Source organism: Myotis daubentonii, chromosome 6 (assembly GCF_963259705.1).
Source record: "Myotis daubentonii chromosome 6, mMyoDau2.1, whole genome shotgun sequence".
Taxonomy (NCBI): domain Eukaryota; kingdom Metazoa; phylum Chordata; class Mammalia; order Chiroptera; family Vespertilionidae; genus Myotis; species Myotis daubentonii.
In genome coordinates, this window is record NC_081845.1 from 86,522,301 (window position 1) to 86,546,948 (window position 24,648).

General features: G+C 44.1%; 1 protein-coding gene across 11 annotated transcripts in view; it reads right to left on the bottom strand.

The window, feature by feature from the left end:
• Positions 1–24,117, bottom strand: part of UBR2 (ubiquitin protein ligase E3 component n-recognin 2) — a 122,195-nt gene extending 98,078 nt beyond the window's left edge. For 5 of the 11 annotated variants that reach the window (XR_009453509.1, XM_059701697.1, XM_059701696.1 and 2 more), the window contains exons 1-2: positions 23,703–24,116; positions 11,965–12,224 (exon numbers count right to left, since the gene is read on the bottom strand). Coding sequence is in view for 9 of the 11 variants with exons in the window: in XM_059701697.1 (XP_059557680.1) it covers positions 11,965–12,224; positions 23,703–23,780 (338 nt within the window). In the remaining 2 variants the exon portion in view is untranslated. Of the gene's footprint in view, positions 1–11,964; positions 12,225–23,702 lie in introns of all 11 variants that reach the window. The other 6 variants (XM_059701694.1, XM_059701692.1, XM_059701693.1 and 3 more) reach the window with 2 other exon arrangements.
• Positions 24,118–24,648: the final 531 nt, after the last annotated feature.

Here is a 24,648-nt window from a genome sequence, read left to right on the forward strand (position 1 = left end):
CGTGTAAAATTCCACCAACATCATTAGTCATCAGGAAAAAGTAAAATTAAAACCAAGCGCTGACTAGTGGGGCTCAGTTTTTTGGAGTGTCAACCTGTACACTGAAAGGTTATGGGTTCTATTGCCGGTTAGGGCACATACCCTGGTTGTGGGTTCAATCCCCAGTGGAGGCATGTGCGGAGGCAACTGATTGATATTTTACTCTCATAACAATATTTCTCTCCCTTTTTCTCTAAAATTAATTTTCTAAAAAGCATGTCTTCAGTTGAGAATTTTTAAAAAGAAAATTAAAACCATAATGAGATACCATAGAATGGCTAAAATTGAAAAGACTAACATCAAATGTTGGTGAGGATATGGAGCAAGTGGAACTTTCATGCATTATTGGTGGGAACAAAAAACCATTTTGGAAAAAGTTTTGCAGTTTCTTATTAAGTTCATCATATACCTGGCCCTTTGACTGAGCAATTCCATTTGTAGGGATTAATACATGAAAAATGAAATGTATGTCCACAAAAAGACTTGTTTACAAATGCTCATAGCCAGCAACTAATGTATCTGCTAATAGTGTTCACTGTATGAGATTCCAGTCTAGAGGACCTATCCTGTAATAGTGTCTTTATATTCCTAAAATGTGTCATGAAAAGCTGAAGATTTTAAAATAATGCAAGATTTATGTTTTTGGTATATTAAACATAGAAGTACAGAATAATAATGCCTAATACTTTAATACTAGAGGCCCAGTGCACAAATTCATGCACTAGTGGGGTCCCTTGGCCTGGCCTGCAGGATTGGGCCGAACCCGGCTCTCTAACATTCCCTGAGAGGTCCTGGATTGCGAGAGGGCGCAGGCCAGGCAGAGGGACCCCACTGGTGCACGATCAGGGCCAGGGAGGGATGCAGGAAGTTGGCCAGCTGAGGTGGGACTGTGGGAGGGCTCCAGGGTGTGTCTGGCCCGTCTCGCTCAGTCCAGATGGGCTGGACCCCAGCAGCAAGCTAACCTATCAATTGGAGCATCTGCCCCCGGTGGTCAGTGCACATCATAGCAACTGGTGGACCGGTCGACTGCCTGCCCCCTTGTGGTCAGTGTATGTCATAGTGAGCGGTTGAGTGGCCTTTATCATTGGCATATTCACTTTGGTTACACGGACGACTAAACACTTAGCACATTAGGCTTTTATTATATAGGATGTTGCATTTAAAATATTGGCATAAGCTAATATAAATATGAAATAAATTATCGTTTTTCTTTCCTTTAAATTTTAAAAATTTGCACTAAAGAAAGAGAATGCGTTGTTCAAACAAAAGATCATAGAAGCCTTGTTCATGGTACCCTCAAATTGGAAACAACCCACATGTTTATCAACAGGACAATGAATTATGGGCAATTACAGTACATTCATACAATGGACTAACACTCATCAATTTAAAAAGGAACCTATTTCTAATAATCATAACATTGTGGGTAAATCTGACAGACATTTAAAAACAAGCCAGAAACAAAAAGAATATGATTTCATTTTTATGAAGTTTTAGAACAGGCAAAACTAATCTAAAGAGAAAATATCTAAGAATAGTGGTTATGTAGGGGTTGAACCTTTAAACAAGGAAATTTCTAGTCAGATGGAAATGTTCTATATCTTGATAGAATATGAGTTACATGACGTTAACTATTGTTAAAAATGTACAATTAAACTTGTGTCTTTCGAAATGCGTAAATTTCCCCTAAAACAACAAAAACCACAAATAAGGTACCAATAAGAAAATTTTGGTAATATAAATCTGAGTTTCCACACTTGAAAGGATTCCCATAGTAATATATTTTAGTTCTACTATTTCCTAACATCTAGACAAAAGCATGCATGTAAAGTTGATGTTGTACCCCATGTAATTCTATGCTTGATCTCGAACCAAACTGGTGCAGAATTAATAAAATTGATCACAAATCTCTAAACAAAGAACATACGACTCACTTTAGACAACTATAGGAATCCACACTAGGTTATCTAGGAAATATCAACAACAACTTACTTTCATTTTCCCAGGTCAGAGACTAGGGTAAATAAGGGAAATTTCCATATATTGAAGGCCACAGTGACAACACATAGCATTGCAATTCTACTTCTAGGTATTTACCTTGAAAAATACTGAAACGTGTACAAATACAGGGGTTGGCAAAAGTAGATTTACAGTTGTGAGTACGTGAAAGTTCATTCTTGTATTAGTATTTATTGATTATTGTATTATTTTTTAAATATATATTTTATTAATTTTTTACAGAGAGGAAGGGAGAGAGATAGAGAATTAGAAACATCGATGAGCGAGAAACATCGATCAGCTGCCTCCTGCACATCTCCTACTGGGGATATGCCCGCAACCCAGGTACATGCCCTTGACCGGAATCGAACCTGGGACCTTTCAGTCCGCAGGCCGACGCTCTATCCACTGAGCCAAACCGGTTTCAGCAGATTATTGTATTATTTGTACTATAACTATAAACCTACTTTTGCCCACCCCTTATGTACAGGGTGTTCTTTGCAGCACTGTTTGCTATAGGGGGGAAAAACTTAGACATTCCCCATTTCTGACTTGATTAATAGAGCAATCAAATAAATTATGGCCTGTCCTTATTATGGAAACACAGCAGAAAAAAAGAATAATAAAGACTTATATATATTGACAGGTTGCTATTTCCAAGACAAATTGTTAAATGAAGGGGGGGAAAGCCACAATTACAATATGCACAGTAAAATTTCATTCATGTATCACCTCCACAGTTAAAGGTAACTAATATTTTTTATTTAACACAGCATTGATTTTAACCTCTGGACTATTCATGTTAAAAAGAAACAATCTTAAAATAGAACTCTGCTTAAAAAAAAACCAAGTGTTTAAAAACTAAGAAGCCCTAGCCGGTTTGGCTCAGTGGGTAGAGCGCCTGCTCTTAGACTGAAGGGTCCCAGGTTCAATTCTGGTCAAGGGCACATACCTGAGTTGCATGCTGAATCCTTGGCCCAAATTGGGGCACATGTGGGAGGCAACCAATTGATGTGTCTCTCTCACATCTATGTTTCTCTCTCTCCCTCCCTTCCACTCTGTCTAAAAATCAATGGAAAAATGTCCTCAAGTGAGGATTAATAACAAAAAATAGTAAGAAACTGAATAAACAACTCTTCTTACTGGAATTAAGTGGTTCTTCCATATTAGAGCTTTATATTTCCATTCAGAAAAGGAACAAAACTATCTCTACCCCTCTGATATTACTCATGGCTCAATATCTTATTTGAAAACCAAGTATCTGGCTTAAAAAAATCTTACATACACAGAATGGAAAAATGTCCTGTATATAATAACTATTAGTTAGTCCTAGAAAGTAGCTGGTTTACAATATTGCCACTAAATGAGTATGGAAATGTGGAACAAATAGGAATACAAAAGCAATTTAAAGTAGGAACAGCAAAATAACATCTTTCAAACTGTCCTCTGTATTTTGAACAATATAACAGGCATTTGCTCAACAAATATTTGCTGAGCACCTAATTAGTATGAGGCACTATTACATGTGCCAAACATATGCAATTGGGAAACAGTAACATATAGAGTCGTCTAATGAGATAATGAGGGAAAAAGGAGCTCAGGCCAAGTCCACAATTCTGTCACCAAAAGCTCTTTCTCCAGCCTAATTATGATTTTTATTTAATATTCTTTGCATTACTTCATGGTACAGAAAATAGTACTGCAATGTAACTTGATTTTCTGGTTAGGAGTCAGAGTGCTACTCTGTTGTAGTTCCTGTATTTCAGAGTTTCAGGGATGAGTAGAATGAGCAAAAAAGGGAGCTGCTAATTATTTTTTGCAAGAACATTAAAATACAAAACAAAACTACCTAATTGTCTTTATTTTAACAAACTACCTAATTGTCTAATATTTTAACAATAAAGAATATCTCTCAGAATTTAGGAACTAAATAAATTTAGCCACAAGAATAACTCAGTCTTTTTCCCCAGTTTTTTCCTCATTTTACTGAGGATAAGTGAAAAATTCATGAGACCAGTATATGAGATTCAAAAAAAGGTAAAATGAAAAAAGAAAAACACAGACTTTAGAATCAGAGCGCTCTGGTTTCAATTTTCATAACTGCAGGTGAGTCCCTTAAACTATTCTGCACCCTTTTCCTAAGAAGTTTATAGAAGGATTAAATGTGAGTATGTAGAAAGAGCGTAGCATTAAATTTAGTGCCTAGAAGGTGCTCAACAAACTTAAACAATTTCCACTGTTAAAATAAATTGTGGGACTTCAATTTCTGATTATGACAGAAAACTGGTACTGAGCTAACCCTCCCACTGTACACAACCATGAAACCAGATGAATACACGAGGCAACTACTTCCAGGCATTGAACAGGCAGCACTAGGATGCAATAACTAAGAGAGGGGAAATTCATGAGCTGAGCCCTATAATGGCCCCGCTCTCACCGAGGGGGTAAATTCCCACCTGGGGCACAATAAGCTAGAGTCTAAGCAGAGCGGGAAGGTTCTGCTGAGCTGAGGCTAGATCAGAGTTTGGGGCAAGTGAAATAGCTGAGGGTCAGGACACCAGAAAGATGGAATGTGTGAAGGATGGGGGGGCAGATAGGGGCAGAAGTCTATGTGGGGGTCACCAGCGAATGAGTTCTCGGCTGATGGTTGGGCTACACATGCATAGGGAGACACTTTCTAAGTTTACTAGAGAGTGGCTGCTATGGAATTGAGAGAGCCACAGAGAAATCTAGCAAGAAGACTTTGGGAACTCCCATTTGACCCAGTAATCCCACTTCTAGGAATATATCCCAAGAAATCAGAAACAAAAATCAGAAAGGATATATGCACCCTTATGTTCATAGCAGCACAATTTACAATAGCTAAGATTTGGAAACAGCCTAAATGCCCACCAGATGAGTGGATTAAAAAACTGTGTTACACCTACACAATGTAATACTACGCTGCTGTAAAAAAAGAAGGAAATTTTACCATTTGTAACAGCATGGATGGATCTGGAGAGCATTATGCTAAGTGAAATAAGTCAGTTGGAGAAAGGTAAGTATCACATGATCTCACTCATTTGTGGAATATAATGAACAACATAAACTGATGAACAAAAATAGATCCAGAGACATAGAAGCATCTAATAGACTATCCAACCTCAGAGGAAAGGCAGGGGAGCGAGGGGGTGTAAGAGATCAACCAAAGGACTTGTAGGCATGCACATAAGCATAACCCATGGACACAGACAGTAGGGGGTGATTGCATGTGCTTGGGGGTTGGGACCGACTGGGGAGAGGTCAATGAGGGAAAAAGGAGACTTTAAACAATAAAGAATTAAAAAAAAACTTTGGAATTCTGATCACTTTAAACAATAAAGAAATTTTTAAAAACTTTGGAATTCTGATCAAGATAGACATCCAGTTGAGGTAACAGAAAGGCCAGACTTGAATTAAGGACCATGCATTTGAAAGTAAGGTTTATTTTATATCTGCCCTAACAAGGAATGTGGGGAAAGCCACCAAGGCCCAGCACAGAGTGTAAAGTTCAAATGGGGTGAAAGAGGGCAACTATGCAGAGCTGGGTGGCAGCGGCGGCGGCAAGAGAATGGTTACATATCATGATCAAATAAGTATTTTCAGGATGGGAATCACGCTCATCAGAAGGGAGTTTCAAATATGCAAAGGAAGAAAATGAGAAAGAATATTGTGGTGTTGGACTGGAATTGGAAAGAGATCACTGTAAATGTATGATCTTCAGTAACTCTTTCAATATGTATCTACAGATACAGATCCACTGAGAGGGTCTGGGATTAGTAGCATACCCAAAGCAACAAGCACACCTTATTTCTAAACACCAGTCTCTACTAAAAAAGAACTAAGCTCCTTGGAGAAATGTTTGCTTTCAGGGCTGGGGAAGGGAAAATTCCAAAATGTGCCCAAACATCTTGTGTCAGGAAGAAAAATGAATTGCTCGAAGAATGATGGGGACATGAAAAAGAACAAAGAAGACAGCTTTGAAGGGCCTCCCTCGGGTCAAACCTAAAACAATTTGAGCACAAGAATAATTGGACTCCATGAATACATACCAATATAAATAAATGGATAAATTGAATGTTTGGTACGAAACGGGGGATTTAATAGTCTCAAAATACCTTCCCACAAAATACTTACTGATTACAGAGGGCGAAAGAGTAACTTTACAGTGAAGTTTACAGCATCTCCTTAATCAAGTGATCTAAGTTAACATCACCAGTTACCAAACAAATCAAAATCATATGCTATTTGATAGGGTATTTGAACAGGTGACTTCTGTGATATTTCTGTGAAAGATACAACCTGACTTTCATCATTTAGTATATCAGACAAAGCCAAATTAACAGACATTTAGAAAATAACTGGCCTGTGATCTTCAAAAGTGTCCAGATCATGAAAGTAAAAGAAAAATGGAGGAAATGCTCCAGATTGAAAATTAAAAGACATGCTTTGAAACTGGTTCCTTTGTCTACAAAAGACATTACTGAAACAAACGAACCTCCGTTTCCCTATCTGTAAATCATGAGGGCTAACTAGCTCTATTGCTCCAAATATCAATTAAGGACTCAAAGATGTTTTTGTAAAGACAGACAAAAAACGAGATCTAACAGTCTATCTCTATTGGTATTCTAACCACGCTGATAAAGATGACCACTGATACCCAGAGGCCTTCCCCCAAATTACAAGAACTTTTACAGAAAAAAATGTTATACAATGCCTCTATTAATAGTATATCCACACAATGGATTATCTGGTTATATCAGCTAATATGAACAGATGTCAATATTTGTTAAACAGAGAAGGGAAAATTTAGCCCAGTATCTATAACATACTCTCTTTTGTATGTATGTTTGCATATACGTAGGTGTTAGATAATTATATTTACACTAGTGCCCCAGTGCACAAATTCATACACATTAAAATTAATTAGAAGGTGGCCAGCAGGGTGAGAGACAGGCTGGACATGCCCTGGAACCAACCACCCGCAGTCCCTCCCTGGAGTGGTGCAGCGGCTTGAAGGGCATCTGCAGAGTGAGCGGGGTCCCTCCGGCAGGTGGGATCCCTCGGCTTGGCCTGCGGGGATCGGGCCGAAACTGGCTCTCCAACATCCTCCGAGGGGTCCCATTGCTAGAGGGTAGTTCTTGGGTGACGCACCCAAGAATTGGGTATCTTCCTCTCTGGTTCCGGGGTGCATCACCCAAGAACCGCCCCTGCCAAGTCACCACAGCTTGGCATCTCCTGCGTTGAGTGTCTGCCCCCTGGTGGTCAGTGCACATCATAGCTACCAGTCGGAGCATCTGCTCCCTGGTGGTCACTGTACATCATAGCTACCAGTGGGTCACTTAGCCTTTTATATATCTACTAGAGGCCCGGTGCACAAAAATTTGTGCACTCGGGGGGGGGGAAGGGGGGTCCCTCAGCACGGATTGTGCCCTCTCACAGTCTGGGACCCCTCAGGAGATAACGACCTGCTGGCTTAGGCCTGCTCCCGGGTGGCAGAGGGCAGGCCCAATCCCTAGGTGCAGCCCCTGGTTGGGCTCAGAGCAGGGCCGATTGGGGAGTTGGGGCACCACCCCCTGTCATGCACAGAGCAGGGCGGATTGGGAGGTTGCGATGCCACCCTCAGTCACGCTCAGGGTAGGGCCGATTGGGGGGTTGGGGCACTGCCCCCTGTCACACTCAAGGCAGGGTCGATGGGGAGGTTGCAGCGCCACCCCCTGTCACGCACAGAGCAGGCTCAATCAGGGGGTTGGGGCACTGCCCCTGTCACGCACAGAGCAGGGTCGATCAGGGGGTTGGGGAGCTCCCCCCAGTCACGCACAGAGCAGGGTCGATCAGGGGGTTGGGGAGCTCTCCCCTGTCACACACAGAGCAGGGCCCATCGGGGTTGGGGAGCTCCCCCCTGTCATGCACAAAGCAGGGCCCATCAGGGAGTTGAGGAGCTCCCCCCTGTCACTCACAGAGTAGGGCCGATAGGGGAGTTGGGGCACCACCCCCTGTCACACACAGACCAGGGCAGATCAGGAGGTTTGGGTGCCGCCCTCTATCACCCATAGAGCAGGGCCGATCAGGGGGTTGGGGCGCCGCCACTGTCACACTCAGGGCAGGGCCGATGGGGAGGTTATGGCTCTACCCCATCACACACAGAGCAGGGCCCGTGGGGGGGGGGGGGGCGTTGGGGCGCCACCCTCTATCACCCACAGAGCAGGGCCGATCAGGGGGTTGGGGCGCCGCCACCCTCACACTCAGGGCAGGGCTGATGGGGAGGTTACGGCTCAACCCCATCACACACAGAGCAGGGCCCATGGGGTGGGGGGGTTGGGGTGCCACCCCCTGTCACACTCAAGGCAGGGTTGATGGGGAGGTTGCGGCGCCACCCCGTCACGCACAGAGCAGGGCCCATCAGGGGGTTGGGGAGCTCCCCCCTATCAGGCACAGAGCAGGGCCGATCAGGGGGTTGGGGCGCCACACCCTGTCAGGAACAGAGCAGGGCCAATAGGGAGGTTGGGTGCCCCGCCCCCTATCACACACAGAGCCGCAGGGTGATCAGGGGGTTTGGGCGCTGCCCCCTGTCACGCTGATCCTGGTGCCGGGAGGCCTCTCGGCTCCGCTGATCCCGGTGCTGGGAGGCATATTACCCTTTTACTATATAGAATAGAGGCTTGGTGCATGGGTGGGGGCTGGCTGGTTTGCCCTGAAGGGTGTCCTGGATCAGGGTGGGGGTCCCCACTGGGGTGCCTGGCCAGTCTGGGTGAGGGGCTGAGGGCTGTTTTCAGGCTGGGACTGAAGCTCCCAACTGCTCCTTTTTTTCTTTTCTGTTTTTTTTTATTCTGGGCCAGCTTTAGCTCTGAGGCTTGGCTCCAGCTCTGAGGCCTCAGCTGCTGAAAGTAGGTATCTGGTTTGTTTAGGTTCTATAATCGAAACTCTGTATCAACTCCAGCTCTGAGATCCCAGCTGGCTGAAAGCTGGTTTCTGGGGTTTTGTTTAGCTTCTATATTTGTTACAATTTTCTTAAACTGCAAGCTCAGAGGCTGGCAAGGCAGGCGGGGAACGTTGCAGTCCTCCGTCACTGAAGCAAGCAAGCCTCATGTTCAGTTTAAGCTGCCTGGCTGCCATCTTGGCTGGCAGTTAATTTGCATATCACCCTGATTAGCCAATGGGAAGGGTAGCAGTCGTACGCCAATTACCATGTTCCTCTTTTATTAGATAGGACTAGTAGCCCGGTGCACAAAAATTTGTGCACTTGGGGGTGAGGGTGAGGGTTGGGGCCAGACCCCTCAGCCCGACCTGCACCCTCTGTCATGTTCCTGGACTCCGGCCACTCCTGGACTAGGCACAGGCCTACAGGCTTGGGGTGGCCTGGCTCCCGAGGCCCCATTTTATCAAGAGAACAAAGTTGGCGTTACACCCTCACCGAATTCAACAGTGCATCCCTGCATACAACTGCCTCATTCATGTGCCTGCTTCGCCCTACTGAATTACTAACATCTTGAGGGCAAAGCTCTTTCTTATCCTGCTTCACTTTCAGTGCCTGGCCTGGTGCCTGGGACCTGAGAGGGTTTGCTGAGTGAGTGAATGAGTGAATGAATGAGCGAGTAAGTGAATGAGCAAGTAGCTACCTGTCGGGATAGTTTGCACTCCGCTCTCGGCTGCCTAACACAAACCCTGGACAGTTCCCGCCCTCTCCCAGCTGCATAGTATGCACAGGGCAAAGGCGGCCCGGGTATGCGTGTTGGCAGATCGGTGCATTAGCACCCGCCACCACGGGCTCCCCACGGGAGGGCTGTTTGTGGGCGTGGCCAGTGGCTGATCGGTGCATTAGCACCCGCCAGCCACGGATCCCCGCGGGAGGGCCGTTTGTGGGCATGTCTGGTGGCAGATCGCTGTGGTCCCGCCGGCCAGCCCTGGATCAGGTCCCATACAGGCTGCCTGCTGCCCGGGTCACAGATAGCAGGTCCGGATGGCAGCGGGGCAGGTGGGATAACGCTGTCCCACCCTGCCTGTAGTATGCAAATTAGCCGCCATCTTTGTTGGCGGTTAACCGCCATCTTGGTTGGCAGTTAAGTTGCATATCACCCTGATTAGCCAATGGGAAGTGTGTCGGAGGTATGGTTAATTACCATGTTTGTCTATTATTAGATAGGACTAGAGGCCTGATGCATGAAATTCATGTGTGGGGGGCAGGGGGTCCCCTCAGCCCAGCCTGCACCCTCTCTCCAATCTGGAACCCCTCAGGGGATGTCTGACTGCTGGTTTAGGCCTAATCCCCGGGACCGGGCCTAAACTGGCAGTCGGACATCCCTCTCACAATCCGGGACCACTGGCTCCTAACTGCTCACCTGCCTGCCAGCCTGATCACCCCTAACCGCCTCTGCCTGCTGGCCTGATCGCCCCTAACTGCCCGCCCCCTGCCGGCCTGGTCACCCCCAACTCCCCCCCCCCCCCACCTGCCAGCCTGGTTGTCCCCAACTACCCCTCACCCGCCGGCCTGGTTGCCCCCAACTGGCCCCCCACCGCTAGCCTGGGTGCCCCTTACTGCCCCCCCGCGCTGGCCTGGTCACCCCACGCAGCCTGCTGTTCAGTCATTTGGTCGTCCCTCACTAACCCTCCATATCTTGGTTCCTACCTACCATTCCCAACTAAAAGGAAACACTGCCTCGAATAACCTATAACCCTGACTAGGTCACTCTAAAATTTATAAGGTTTGTGCAACACTATCTTTAAAGTTTGCTGAAAGTTTCACAGAAAAATCAAAACTTAGATGTTTATCCATACCTATACAATCCCTGATGTTGGTGATTGCTACTAATGTTTTTCAGGATCAAGCCCAGGGTATTTTGCAGGACCAGGGGGTGAACCAGCTAAAATCACCTGAGATTGTCTGGAGCAGCCTGAAGAACCCTTCAGTGACCTCCATGTGAACTTTCCTCATTAAAACACAAAATCTCCACCCAGGGGTAGATTTGCAGAGATTTCCCATCATTTTGGAACGTGCAATGTATGTTTAAGCATGTTTCCTAACTGCGCAAGCGCTGGCATGTCCCTACCTATACATGCAATTACTAAGTCTACCTTGATGCTAGTGCATGATTTCCCCTAATAAATATGGATTATATACTTGTCCTTGCTTGCTGGCTCACAATAAAGTTCCTTCTCATAAAATCATCTTTTTGCTGGCAACTACTGAGCATTCAGATCCAGTTTGGTCGGTAACATGATTCTGCATATGGGTCAGAGTAATAAATAGTGGGTAGTTTGGATATCTTGAGACAGAAATCAAAGAAGTATTCAAACACTAATGAAGGCATTTAAAAAGAATAAAGAAGCTAGTGTGATGGGGCTTCCACATATCTGGGATAATACAAACATCAAAAAGAATCACTGTAACTGAAAAATGATCAGAAAAGGACCACCCTAGTCAGTTTGGCTCAGTGGTTGAGTGCCAACCTATGACCAGTAGGCCACAGTTAAATTCCCAGTCAGGGCACATGCCTGGGTTGCAGGCTCAATCCCCAGTGTGGGGCATACAAGAGCAGACAATTAATGATCCTTTCATCATTGATGTTTCTATCTCTCTATCCCTTTCCTTTCCTCTCTGAAATCAATAAAAATATATTTAAAAGAAAAGCAAGAAAGTGATTATTACAAGAGTCAAGGTAGCAGTTAATTATGGGGTAGGAAGAAAGCATACAGTGGGTTTCTAGGATGCTGGAGATGTTCTACTTCTTGACCTGGAAAATAATTTCATGAATGTTTGTTTCATAATTACTTATTACACTGCATATACTTGCTGTGTACACACACGCACATATTATACTTCACAATTTAAAACAAAGATATAAGTTTTCAGGAGGAAAAAAAGTCAAATAAAAACAAGAGCCTTTTATAAAGAGAATGACAATATTTTACCTGCAAGAGTAAGTAGGCTCTCCTACTTTAAAAACACGACCACAAAGATGAGAAGGTTTGTTTGCTTGTTCAAGTTTTGGAAATCCAAATGCAGGATCTTCACCACAAATGTACCATTCCATTGGTCCCAATAAGACAAGCTGTGCCAGCATGTCTTCTCTCTGTGGAAAAGGGTTGGGACCCCTGCAGTAGATTTTGGGTACATAGTGGGCTAAATGCTGGTATACTTCTCTAGTGAGGTCAGTAGACTGCAGCCATTTCTGTAAACAAAGAAAAAATAAAAAATGTTTTAAACAATGTCAATAAACTACTAATTTGAATAAATCTACTCTATTTTCTTTAAAGTACAAAAATAATGGTAAGAGTCTTATAAATTATTCTGTTGACAACACTCATCACTGAATGTCTTCTTTCCAAAAAGGGCAAAATTTAAAACCAAATCCAAACTATTTTAGAATTCTACTTAAAGTGAAAGTAAAATTAAAGTGAAAGTAAAATTAAAGTGAAAGGAGCCCTTCTTCCTCAACTCTAGAAGCAATCTTCTGTAGGCAGTACAGGAAAATGACCACATCAAATTGTCATATAAATCACTAGCCACTGAGCCCATTCATTTCTAATGCTTTGTTCAAAAAATTTTTTTTCAATTTCTTTAATAAATTATTTTCAATTACATTCAAGAGACATTATATTAGTGTCAGGTCACAACATAGTGATTAGGCATTTATATACCTTACGAAGCGATTACCCTGATATTATGACTGTGATTTGGATTCTCTTTATCAGTTTGCCGACAGGAACAGCATGTAGTGAACATCAACAGCCAATACATTACTTATATTTTCGATTGATTAATATGAGATGACATGCCACTCTTATGAATATCAGTCCACAAGAGACTTTGTTTCACCGATATGGCTTCTTTCCCTGATCAACCTCACTATAAGCCCTTTCCTCTTCTTTCTCCCTGCAATAAATAAACCAAAAACAGCCACTTTTTTGTTCCCAAAAATGTTTTTAAAATATATTTTATTGATTTTTTACAGAGTGGAAGGGAAAGGGATAGAGAGTCAGAAACATTGTTGAGAGAGAAACATCGATCAGCTGCCTCCTGCACACTTCCCACTGGGGATGTGCCCGCAACCAAGGCACATGCCCTTGACTGGAATCGAACCTGGGACCCTTCAGTCCGCAGGCCGACGCTCCATCCACTGAGCCAAACCAGTCAGGTCTGTTCCCAAACTTTTATGTTCAACTATCTTTGATAATTATACTGATAGCAAATGGTTACTGTGGTATTGTTATTTATAATATACTAGAGGCCCAGTGCATGAAATTCATGCACTCGGGGTGGGAGGGGGTGGTCTCTCAGCCTGGCCTGTGCCCTCTCGTAGTCTGGGAGCCCTCGGAAGATGTCCGACTGATGGCTTAGGCCTGCTCCCCACGTGGGCCTAAGCCACAGTTGGACATCCTTAGCGCTGCCATGGAGGTGGAAGATGCTCCCACCACCGCCGCTGCGCTTGCAAGCCCTGAGGCCAGCTCAGAGCTTCTGGTTGAGCAGCGCCCCCCCGTGGGAGCGCACTGACCACCAGGAGGAAGCTCCTGCATTGAGCATCTGCCTCCTGGTGGTCAGAGCGCATCAAAGCGACAGGTTGTTCTGCTGCTTGGTTGATTTGCATATTAGCCTTTTATTATATAGGAAATTTGGCCTTTTTCCCATTCCTGGCAGATCTTTGATAAAACTCTTGAAATTTCCAATCTACAGACCTCACTAGAGAAGTGTACCAGCATTTAGCCCACTATGTACCCAAAATCTACAGCAGGGGTCCCACATTTCGTAAGGGAGATAAAGGTGAAAGGAGTGTCTTTTTTTTTTAAAATATATTTTTTATTGATTAAGATCTTACATATGTGTCCTTATCCCCACGTTACCCCCTACCCCGCCCCACCCCCCCGGTTGTCCGTGTCCATTGGTTAGGCCTATATGCTTGCATATAAGTCCTTTGGTTGATCTTTCCCCCTTACCCCTCCCCTCCCCTACCTTCCCTCCAAGGCCCGACAGTCCAATCAATGCCTCTCCATCTCTGGATCAGTCCTTGTTCATCAGTTTATGTTGTTCATTATATTCCACAAATGAGTGAGATCATGTGGTATTTATCCGCTCTCCAGTTCCATCCATGCTGTGGCAAATGGTAAGAGTTCCTTTTTCTTCTTCCTCTTCTTAAAGAATACCTTTCAGCATTTCATATAATACTGGTGGGTGGTAATGAACTCCTTTAGCTTTTTCTTATCTGTGAAGCTCTTTATCTGACCTTCTATTCTGAATGATAGCTTTGCTGGATAAAGTAATCTTGGTTGCAGGTTCTTGCTATTCATCACTTTGAATATTTCTTGCCACTCTCTTCTGGCCTGCATGGTTTCTGTTGAGAAATCAGCTGACAGTCGTATGGGTACTCCCTTGTAGGTAACTGACTTTCTTTCTCTTGCTGCTTTTGATTCTCTCTTTGTCTTTTGCTCTTGGCATTTTAATTATGATGTGTCTTGGTGCGGTCCTCTTTGGGTTCCTTTTGTTTGGGGTTCTCTGCGCTTCCTGGACTTATAAGTCTATTTCTTTCACCAGGTAGGGGAAGTTTTCTGTCATTATTTCTTCAAATAGGTTTTCAATATCTTGCCCTCTCTCTTCTTCTGGTATACCTATAATTCTGATGTTGGTATGCTTGAAGTTGTCTCAGAGGCTCCTTACACTATCTTCATATTTTTGGAATCTTTTTTCTTTTTTCTTTTTCGGTTGGGTATTTTTTGTTTCTTTGTATTTCAAATCTTTGACTTGATTCTTGGGACCCTCTTGTCTGCTGTTGGATCTCTGTATATTATTCTTTATTTCAGTCAGTGTATGCTTAATTTCTAGTTGGTCCTTTTGCATATCCTCGAGGGTCTCACTAGATTTCTTGAGGGTCTCACTAAATTTATCGGCGGTTTCCATAAAATTCTTGAAAAACCTTATAAACGTCGTTTGCTTTCCTCCATTTCTGTCATTTGTGACCTGTTTCTTTGTCTCCGCATTTTTTATGCTTCCCTGTGTTGGTAGAGTGGTTTTGTGTGCTAGGTGTCCTGTAGGGCCCAGTGGCTCAGCCTCCCCCGTTACCTGAGGTGGACACTCTTGGTGCACCCCCTTGTGGGCTTTGTGCACAGTCTTGTTGTAGTTAAGCCTTGATTGTTGTAGGTATCACTGGGAGGAATTGACCTCCAGGCCAATTGGCAGTGAGAATCTGCTGTGTCTGCAGTGGGAGAACGTCTGTGCTGAAGACACCCTTCTGGGGCAAGACTTGCTTCAGTGGGGCTTTGGTGCTCACTGAGTCTGCCCCCTGAGTGTGTCCCTATGGATCTGAGGAGTTGTAATCTGGATGGTCCCACTCTGACCACTGGGTACACTGGCTCTTGGAGGTTACCCAGCAGGAGCTATGAAGAGAACTGCAGATTCCCCTTCCTTTTTTGGAGTTTGGAGGTGCCCTGATGAGGCCCAGCTGTGAAGCAATGCAAGCTGCTGTGGGGCCTTGGGCCTTCTCTTGGAAGTTCTGGGTCTGTGGCCCAGCTGCAGTTTGTTAGGTAATTTTCAGGTTGCAAAGGGCCAGGGCATTCATATGCAAAAGCCTCTGCTAGCAGCCTGAGTGGGGCGGGGTCTCAGGGAATCAAAGGGCGGAGCAAGGAACTATGGTGGATTCTCAGCCCTGCCCTAAGGGGCTGCGTGCGTCTCAGTGTCCTGATACTTTAATTGCTGCAAGCACCTCTGAGGGAAAGCCGCCCTCGAGTTCCGAGTTCTGCCCGTTGCCAGACAGTCCAGTTTCTCCCCGTATGAGTCCTGGGTCCCCAGAGACTTCCCGGAACCGGAGTTCAGAGCAGTCAGGAGCTTGTGACTCCCTCCCGATTCAAAAAGACAGCTGCGTCCTCAGGTACCAGCCCCTTTCCGTGCACTCTTGAGCCTCCGTACCTTTGCACTTTACTTCCGCAGCTCCTGACCCTCAATGTGCTTTTCTCTTTCCTTCTAGTTGTAGAATTTCCACTCCGCCAGCCTTCCTGTAAGTTCTGGATGATGTCCGTTTTGTCTTTTTATTGTGTTTTGAAGTTGTTGTAGGAGGCAGCAATTTCGGTGTTTCCCTATGCCGCCATCTTAGTTTCTCCTCGAAAGGAGTGTCTTTTGTTATTTATCACAAGCCTCTCTCAGGAGCTGGTTGCCAGGGAGCCAACCCAGTGATTAGAAGGTTGAAACTTACAGTCTCCACCTCCAACTCTGGTATGGGAGAGGGCTAGAGGCTGAGTTAATGGCAATGATTTCATCAATAATGCCCACATAACAAAGCTTCCATAAAAATCCCTAAATGTTGGCTTTCAGAGTTTCTGGGTTAGTAAACACACAGGGGTGCAGGCACAGGGCATGGAAGCTCTGCACCCCTTCCCACATACCTTGCTCTATAAATCTCTTCCATCTGGCTGTTCCTGAGTTGTATCATTTTAAAATAAACCAGTAATCTACATATATATAAAAGCCTAAGCGACCGTTTGGCCGTTCACTATGATGCGCACTGACCACCAGGGGGCAGATGCTCAACACACAGGCATGGAAACATGGAACAGACTGATGAATCTCAGAGGGAAGGGGGGAGGGTGGGAAGAGATTAACCAAAGATCTTATATGCATACTAGAGGCCTGGTGCACAGATTCATGCACCGGTGGGGTCCCTCAGCCTGGCCTGTGGGAATGGGGCCAAATCTGTGCACTGGGCCTCCGACATCTCCCGAGGGGTCCCGGATTGCGAGAGGGCACAGGCCAGGCTGAGGGACCCCACCAGTGCACAAATCTGTGCACTGAGCCTCTAGTCTAGTAAATAAACTAGATGTTCTACCAAATGATTGAACACAAAGAAAGGATCATGCAAACTCCCAATTTGTAGTCAACTCAGACGAAGTTGTGGATAACTTGAGGACAGTGGTGAAGCAGGAAGTCTTGTGGGACTGAGCCCTTAATCTGTAGGATCTAATGCTAACTCTAGGTGTATAACGTCAGAACTGAACTGAATTGTAGGCCACCTAGTTGGTGTCTCAGAGAATTACAGAACTGCTTGGTGTGGGGAACCGCGCCCCCCCCCACCCCCCCACCCCCCCCACACACATTGGGCAGCCAGAGTATTGGTTTAAGTGTAGAGAGAAAAAGAAGAAATAGAGTTTCTCCTTTCAGATACCAACTCAACATGTCCAAAACTGAACTAATGATCACCCCTCACACACACCAAAACTCTGCTATTACCATTACTTCCCTATTTTAGATACCAGCATACACCTAGGTATCTAAACAAACAAACGAAAAAAAACAACCCTGAAAATATTCCTCTTTCTCATCCCAATGTCCAATGAAGTCTTGTCCATTTGGCTTCTTAAATCTTTATTGCATCCATCCATTTCTTTCTCTCCATCTCCACAAGCATTAACTCCACTTAGTCCAAATCCCCCATTCCTATCTTTCACCAGAATTAGTGCAACAATGTCCTAAATGGTGATCTCCACACCTCTTACCCCTCTACAGTCCATTTCCCAACCTAACTACCAGAGTGATTCTTGAAAAAGTCAGCTTCTCCTTGTACTGAGAATCAAGTCAGCTCTCCTAACATGATTTGCAACGTCCCTGCCTTGTATCAATACCTTCCAGTCTTCTCCTCCAGACCCATATTGGCTCCCTTCTCTGCTTTATAAGGCTATTTTCTACTCATTTTTCAGATCTCAGCTTATGTTTCACTTTTTCTAAGATGCCTTCTTAACCCATTTCTCTCCCCCATCTTCCATTTCCATATACTCCCAGGTCTAAAACAGAAGTTGGCCTCAGTGGGCATTTAGTAAAATCTGCTAACTGAATGACTATAAATACGTTTACACTACTTACTGTCACATTACACTAATATTGTTGAAAGACTCTCTATGTGGTTTCAATGAAAGCAAAGATAGAGCAGATTCAGGCCTGCAGACTCCAAAAACTAAACCAAATAAGCCATAGGTAAAGCATCCTTCAAAACACTTCCTTTCTGTTCCCTATTTCCTGAAGTCTTTTCCCTGTATTGTCACTTACCCCTGCCTTCACTGCCAATTGAGTTGGTATGTTTATTTGCCCTCCATACTACTGTTCAAGTGATGTCTAACACCGTAAAACAACAGTATAAGATCTTCATTTTAACTATTTGTACAATCTTCTGCCCACTTCCTTCCAAAAGTAACATATAAAAAGAGATTTTAAGTATTCATGAGGTGTTATATATTAACTTTCTAATCAAGTTCACATTGCAGATAACTTTTACTAAAATGTAAAAATCCTGTTCATAAGTTACGGGGCTGTATGGAAGCTCTATGCAGGTAGGAAAGAGACTAAATTATTCTTAAAATAACAACATTTCTTGAGAGACAATCCCACAGGTTTAAGAATTTTTTCTCCATTTATTTATTTGTTTGTTTATAAATCCTCACCCGAGGATATGCTTAGCAAGAGGAAGGGGGAGAAAAGGAGGGAGAGGGTAAAGGGTGGGGGGGAGAGAGAGAAAAAAGGCCAACAACATGGATGTGAGAGAGAAACAATCAGTTGCTTCCCATATGCTCCCCGCCTGGGGATAAAACCTGCAACCCACGTATGTGCCCTAACTGCAGCCTTTCAGACTACGCTCAACCAATTGAGCCACCAGGCTGGGCTCTTTCCCCTTTAGAGCAGCAGCTCTAAATAAAAACTACATACATACTTCAGTAATTATAAAAGTGACAAGAGCCCTAACAGGTTTGGCTCAGTGGATAGAGCGTTGGCCTGCGGACTGAAGGGTCCCAGGTTTGATTCCAGTCAAGGGCATGTACCTTGTGATGTTTCTCTCTCATCGATGTTTCTAACTCTCTATCCCTCTCCCGTCCTCTCTGTAAAAAAATCAATAAGAATATTAAAAATAAATAAATAAAAGTGACAAGAAAAAAAAAAGTTAAGGCCCTGGGCTGGGGTAGATCAGTTGGTTAAAGCATCATCCCGATACACCAAGGTTGCAGGTTTTATCTCTAGTCAGGGCACATCACGAAGCAAACAATGAATGCATAAATAAGTGGAACAACAAATCAATGTGTGTTTTTTTCTTTCTCTAAAATTAATTAAAAGGCAAACTAGAACCTAATTCTTTGAACTAAAAACCATTTTTTTTTTGGTTACATCCAAGGGTACATGTCTAGTTTTTCACCCATTGCTAGTAAACCCTATTTAAAATATGAATATAGAGTCAAATTATCCTAAGCAATTTATTGTTCATGAATGAAAAATTAAGCATTAAGAGTCAATGGATTCCCAGGTGGGAACTAGAATTAACGAGGGTGGGAGGGGGTGGGGGGAGGTCACTTCATAAATCATATAATTGTCTAACCACTACACTTTATACCTGAAACTAATATGAAATAATATTGAATGTCAAATGTAATTGAAAAAAATATTCAAAGAATTCACCTCCATGATCCTGGAAAATTATGATTTAGGCAATCTTACTTTACAACACATTTAAAGATTTTGTTTTAAAAGCAACTGTTGTTTTTATTTTTATGTTCCCATTTCTCTTGAAACTTCACTTGCAGCCCTGGCTGGTGTGGCTCAGTTGGTTGAGCGTTACCCTATGGACTGTGAGGTCCCAGATTCGATTCCCTGTCAGGGCACACGCCTAGGTTGCAGGCTCAATCTCCAGTAGGCACATGCAGGAAGCAGCTAATTGATGTTTCTCACATCGATGTTTCTTTCTCTCTCTCCCTCTCCCTCCCTATAAAATCAATAAAAGTATATTAAATGTATATTATTAATAAGAACAAGCATTTCATTCTAAATATTATTTATCACACATTACTTTAAATTATTAAAAAGATATAAAATCTGATTCAAGAAAGGCAGGCATAGCCCTGGTCAGTGTGACTCAGTTGGTTGAGCATTGCCCCTTGCACCAAAGGGTCACTGGTTTGATTCCCGGTCAGGGCATATCTCTCTCTCTCTCTCTCTCTCTCTCAAATCAATAAAAACATTAAAAAAAAATGGCAGGCATATATTCCAAATTCAAAACCATGCAACCAATTAATGATCCTTTACAGGCATTTTAATGTTTTTAATTTAACAATATATAAATCAAAGTACCTTCACATGAGACTTCTATACCAGAGATACTGAATCAGTGATTTGCAACAGTATAGATTAAAAGGGGGGAAAAGTTGCAAAGAGAAAGTGAGCAGGAAGAAAAACTTTCTGGCTGCCTTTCAAAATAATGGCTCATGTATTTCTCTAAAGAATAAAATTTACAGCTTTTCATATTAGTTCTCACTAATATAAGCTGATTAGGTAAGTGTTTAACATGAAAAACTATTGAGATTTCTAATTGGCTGCATGTTAATTTGCCTTTATTTCAGACACTTGTGGCTGTCAAACCAATATGCACAACAGAGTAATAAACACTATCTTATTAGGAGCCCTCCATAGGGAAGTAAAGAAACTGTCAACTCATTCCACTAAAGTAAACATGTTATGACAATGTTTCCAAGAGCTTTCCTTTTTTGAATGCTATATTTAAACCTGGGGATAGAGAGCAACTACAAACACAACAATAAAAGATTCCCTAGAGGTTAGCTTCTTATTACATTATCTAATTATTATTCTATATCCAATTAAAACTGTATCCTTTAACCCCATTTGATTTTGCTTTCAAGCAAGGATAACCAACGCATAAATTAATTGTAAAGCAACAATTGCTAGTCCTGAAATGGAGTTTTCTGGACTATAAATTATTAAGAAATATTTAAACAAATCATATTATGAGTTGTAAAAATGAAGTAAAAGCATTCACAAATAAAAAATTTATGCAAGCTCAATAATAAAAGACAAAAAAATCTAATTTAAAAATACACAAAAGATAGGAACTGAAACTTCTAAAGAAGATATACAAATAGCCAAAAAACTCAGGAAAAGATGGTCAATATCATAAGTCACAGGGAAATACAAATCAAAACACACCCAACAGGATGGCTATAATAAAAAAGACAGTAACAAGTGCTGACAGGATGTGGAGAAGTCCACATCCCTCATTTTCTGTTGGTGGGAATGTAAAGTGATGTAGCCACTTTGGAAAACAATTTAGGGGGTTCCTCAAAACATTAAGCATAGAATTACCAGGTGACAGAGGAATTCCTCTCCTGGATAAAAGCCCAAGAGAAATAAAAACATATGTTCCTACAAAAAAATTGTACACAATGTTCATAGTAGCATGATTCACAATATCCAAAAAGTGGAAACAACCCAAATGTCCATCAACTGATAAATGGGTAAGTAAAGTATGGTATATGCTTATAATGAAATATTTTGCAATGAAAAGGAATGAAGTATTGATATATGCTACAATACAAATCTTGAAACACTGTTAAGTAAAAAAGCCAGAAACAAAAGACAACACTGTACCATTCTATTTATATGAAATTTCCAGAATAGGAAAATCTATGGAGACCAAAAATAGATTAGAAATTGCCTAGAGTTTGGGAGTTTAGGTGAAAAAGGGGATTGACAGCTAATGGGCATAGGATTTCTGTTTGGAGGTGATGAAAATGCTCTAAATTGATTGTGGTGATAGTTGCACAACTCTGTCAATATAGTAAACACCATTAAATTGAACTGTGCATTTGAATTATATGTGGAACTTAAAAATTTTAAAGCAAAAAATAACCATAATGAGTATGTTATACTTGGGGAAAATATATGTACTTTTTAAGTCATGATCATCCATCGGAACATATTATAATCAGATCAGTGGAGCATGCAACATAGCAGACTCAAAAAGTGTTGAGAAAGTGATGCTTGTGGAGTCAATTCTACCAAGTAAAAGAGAAGACTGAGAAGGGAGGCCTCTTTAATATCCTAAACGTAAAATTATTGAAGATAGCATCTACATGCGTTATTTATGAAGCATACTATTCAGGATAGATGGGAGATCACAAATAGTGACCTCATAACAGGAGAAGCTGTGCGTAAACAAAGCGTGGGAAAGATGACACTAGTGCTTATTGAGTAATTTCAAATGGAGGTGATCCCAACAAACTGCAGTATCAGAGGTCTAAAGGCTGCAATAGCTGCTTTCTAAACGTGTTTGCCCTCTCGAAAATTTACTTCTAACCTGAGAAAACTTTATCAATTCATTTTCGTTTGTCTCTGTCACCAGTTTTGTAATTGGCTTTCCCAGGAACCTCAACAAGTTGAAGCTCTAATCTTCTTGGAAAGACTGGGAAAATAGAGTACACAGCCTGTAAAACTGGGCCAACAGAGACAAAATCCGGTGGGAGTAAAAGAAAAGACTACTTTGGGGTAAATAACAGAATAGTTATCAATACGGATAATAATAAGATGACATGGAGACGGAAAGTCATGATGACCATTTTGCTGTTTACTTGTAACACTGCTTTTGCTTTTTCAAATCTCTTTGATAAACGAAGGCCAACGGGGGGCTGAAAATCCTTGGTGGTTGTAATAGTAAGCAGAAATGAAAACTGCCCAAACAAGTGGGTTAAAAAAAAAAAATAATGAAAAAAGCAAACACTTATCATTCAACAGTGTAGTCCTTTAAACTCTTCAGCTCTACCACCCCTGCCATGTATTCCATCCACTCTGACTTCGGCGTCCTCCTCAATTCACCCCAACAGCCCCCACAGTGCTCTGCCAAAATGCTGTTTCTAACATTCGGGGTGTTGACGTTAGCTTTCTAAAGCGAAGGCCCTAGAGGCGGGGCCCGCGATGTTTTGGTCCATTCATAATCAGTCGGGACAATCCGCTCTAATGGGTGTTCCCTGTCCTTGAAGCAAGATGCCCACGAGCCTATTGACGTAATCGCCTTACAGCCCTGCTGCCGGCACGAGCGCATTCCTCTTACAGTTTCAGCACAAACCCGGGCTGGGACGGTTTACGTTTGGGGCATAACTGTCCCCACTGTGCTATGGCCCAACCCAACGTTGTTAACTTCTGTGTGTTGACAGCTGCTCTCTCAAAGTTACATAACGTCTGTTCTCCACCCCACTACCCCAACTCCTAGAAAAATTATTATTTTTTTTTAATCTCCCGACCTCCACCGCTACTTTCTCACACTCAGTGCACAAGTCGAAACACTACTTTCCGCACATTCATCAACACTGTCGACGGGCCAAGCCGTGTAAAAACGCACCGAGGAGAGGGAGGGGGAGGGGGCACGGTACCGTCGGCATCCCTCGGCGGGCGGGCGCGCGCGGCGGTCCCGGGAACAAAGTCGGGGCTCGCGCAAGGGGGCATTTCTCGGCGGAGGAGCCAATGCCCCGCTCAGCTCAAGAAGCGGAACCGGGTGGAGAAAGTGGGGCGATGACACCTCCAACACCAAGAAGGCTCTTTCCTCCGCTCTCGCAAGACCTGGCATACGGGGCAAAAGCGCTGATGCTGGGGGCTTCATGGGAGTTGGGGGGGGGGGGGGGCGGAGAATGGTGAAGAGCTGTTGGTTCTGGGCAGGAGGGGGACGTAAGTGGTGGCCGGTGCCCAGCGCAGCCTTCGGGCTGTTTGAGAATAAAGAGGGGAGGGAAGGGACCGCTCCCCGCTCGGGGAGGCCGGAGAGCCGGCCGCTCCGGGATTTCCGGGAGTCGGTCCTCCCACGGGGCTCGGCCTGCGACGGCCGGACGTCCCGCCCGGGGCCGGCACTCACCCCCGCGGTCTCCTCAGCCGAACATTCCAGCAAACTCTGGTCGATGGCCGGCACCTCCGGCTCCAGCTCCGACGCCATCTTCCCTCGTCCTCTTCCCCAGCGCTAACGCCGCTGCCGCCGCCCCAAGGGCCGCGGCCTCGCTACAGCCCGGGGGCCAAGCTCGCCACCCCTGCCCCGGGCAGTCGGTCCCGAGCCGTCCAGGCGACGGCGGGCGTAGGAGACGGAGAGTAGCGTGAAGGGAGCGGGACAGGAGGGATCGCGACCTCCAGTAGCTCCCTGCCGGGCTCGGCGCCCGAGTCCAGTCACTGCCTCGTCCCTGCGCTGGGGAAGGACACGAAACACCCCCGGCCTGGCACGGTCGCTCGCTTCCACCGCGTCCCGGACTAGGAGAGGGGCAATACCACCCGAGAGCGGAAGCAAAGCTCCCTGGGAAATGTAGTCATCCCTCGCTAGGCCTTGGAGAATTGTGCCCTTATAGGGTAGGCACAGGGGCATTGTGGGAGTTGTAGTCCGTCTGCTAAGGAAATTAAGCAAAGGGCAGGTGAGTGGGCGGGGCTTCTCTGCACAAGCGAATCATGGGAAGAGAATATTGGCAAGAAGCGACCACCTGGCCCTAGAATAGAGGCAGGTGGATAGAGCCTCAGCCTGCGTACTGAAGGGTCCTGGGTTCATTCCGATCAAGGGCACATGCCGGGTTACCGGCTTGATTCCCCCAGCTGGGGGCGTGCCGGAGACAGCCAATCAATGATTCTCTCTACCTCTTCCTTCCTCTCTGAAATCAATAAAAATATATTGAAAAAAGAAAAAAGAAGCGCCCACCTGGAAAGGGGCGGAAGAGCATGATATTGTGAGAACTGTAGTTTTATTCCCCCAATCCCATTTGTTCATTTTTGTATGGGCAGATTCTAGAACAGTGCCTGGCACGTGGTAGACTCCTAAGTACTTT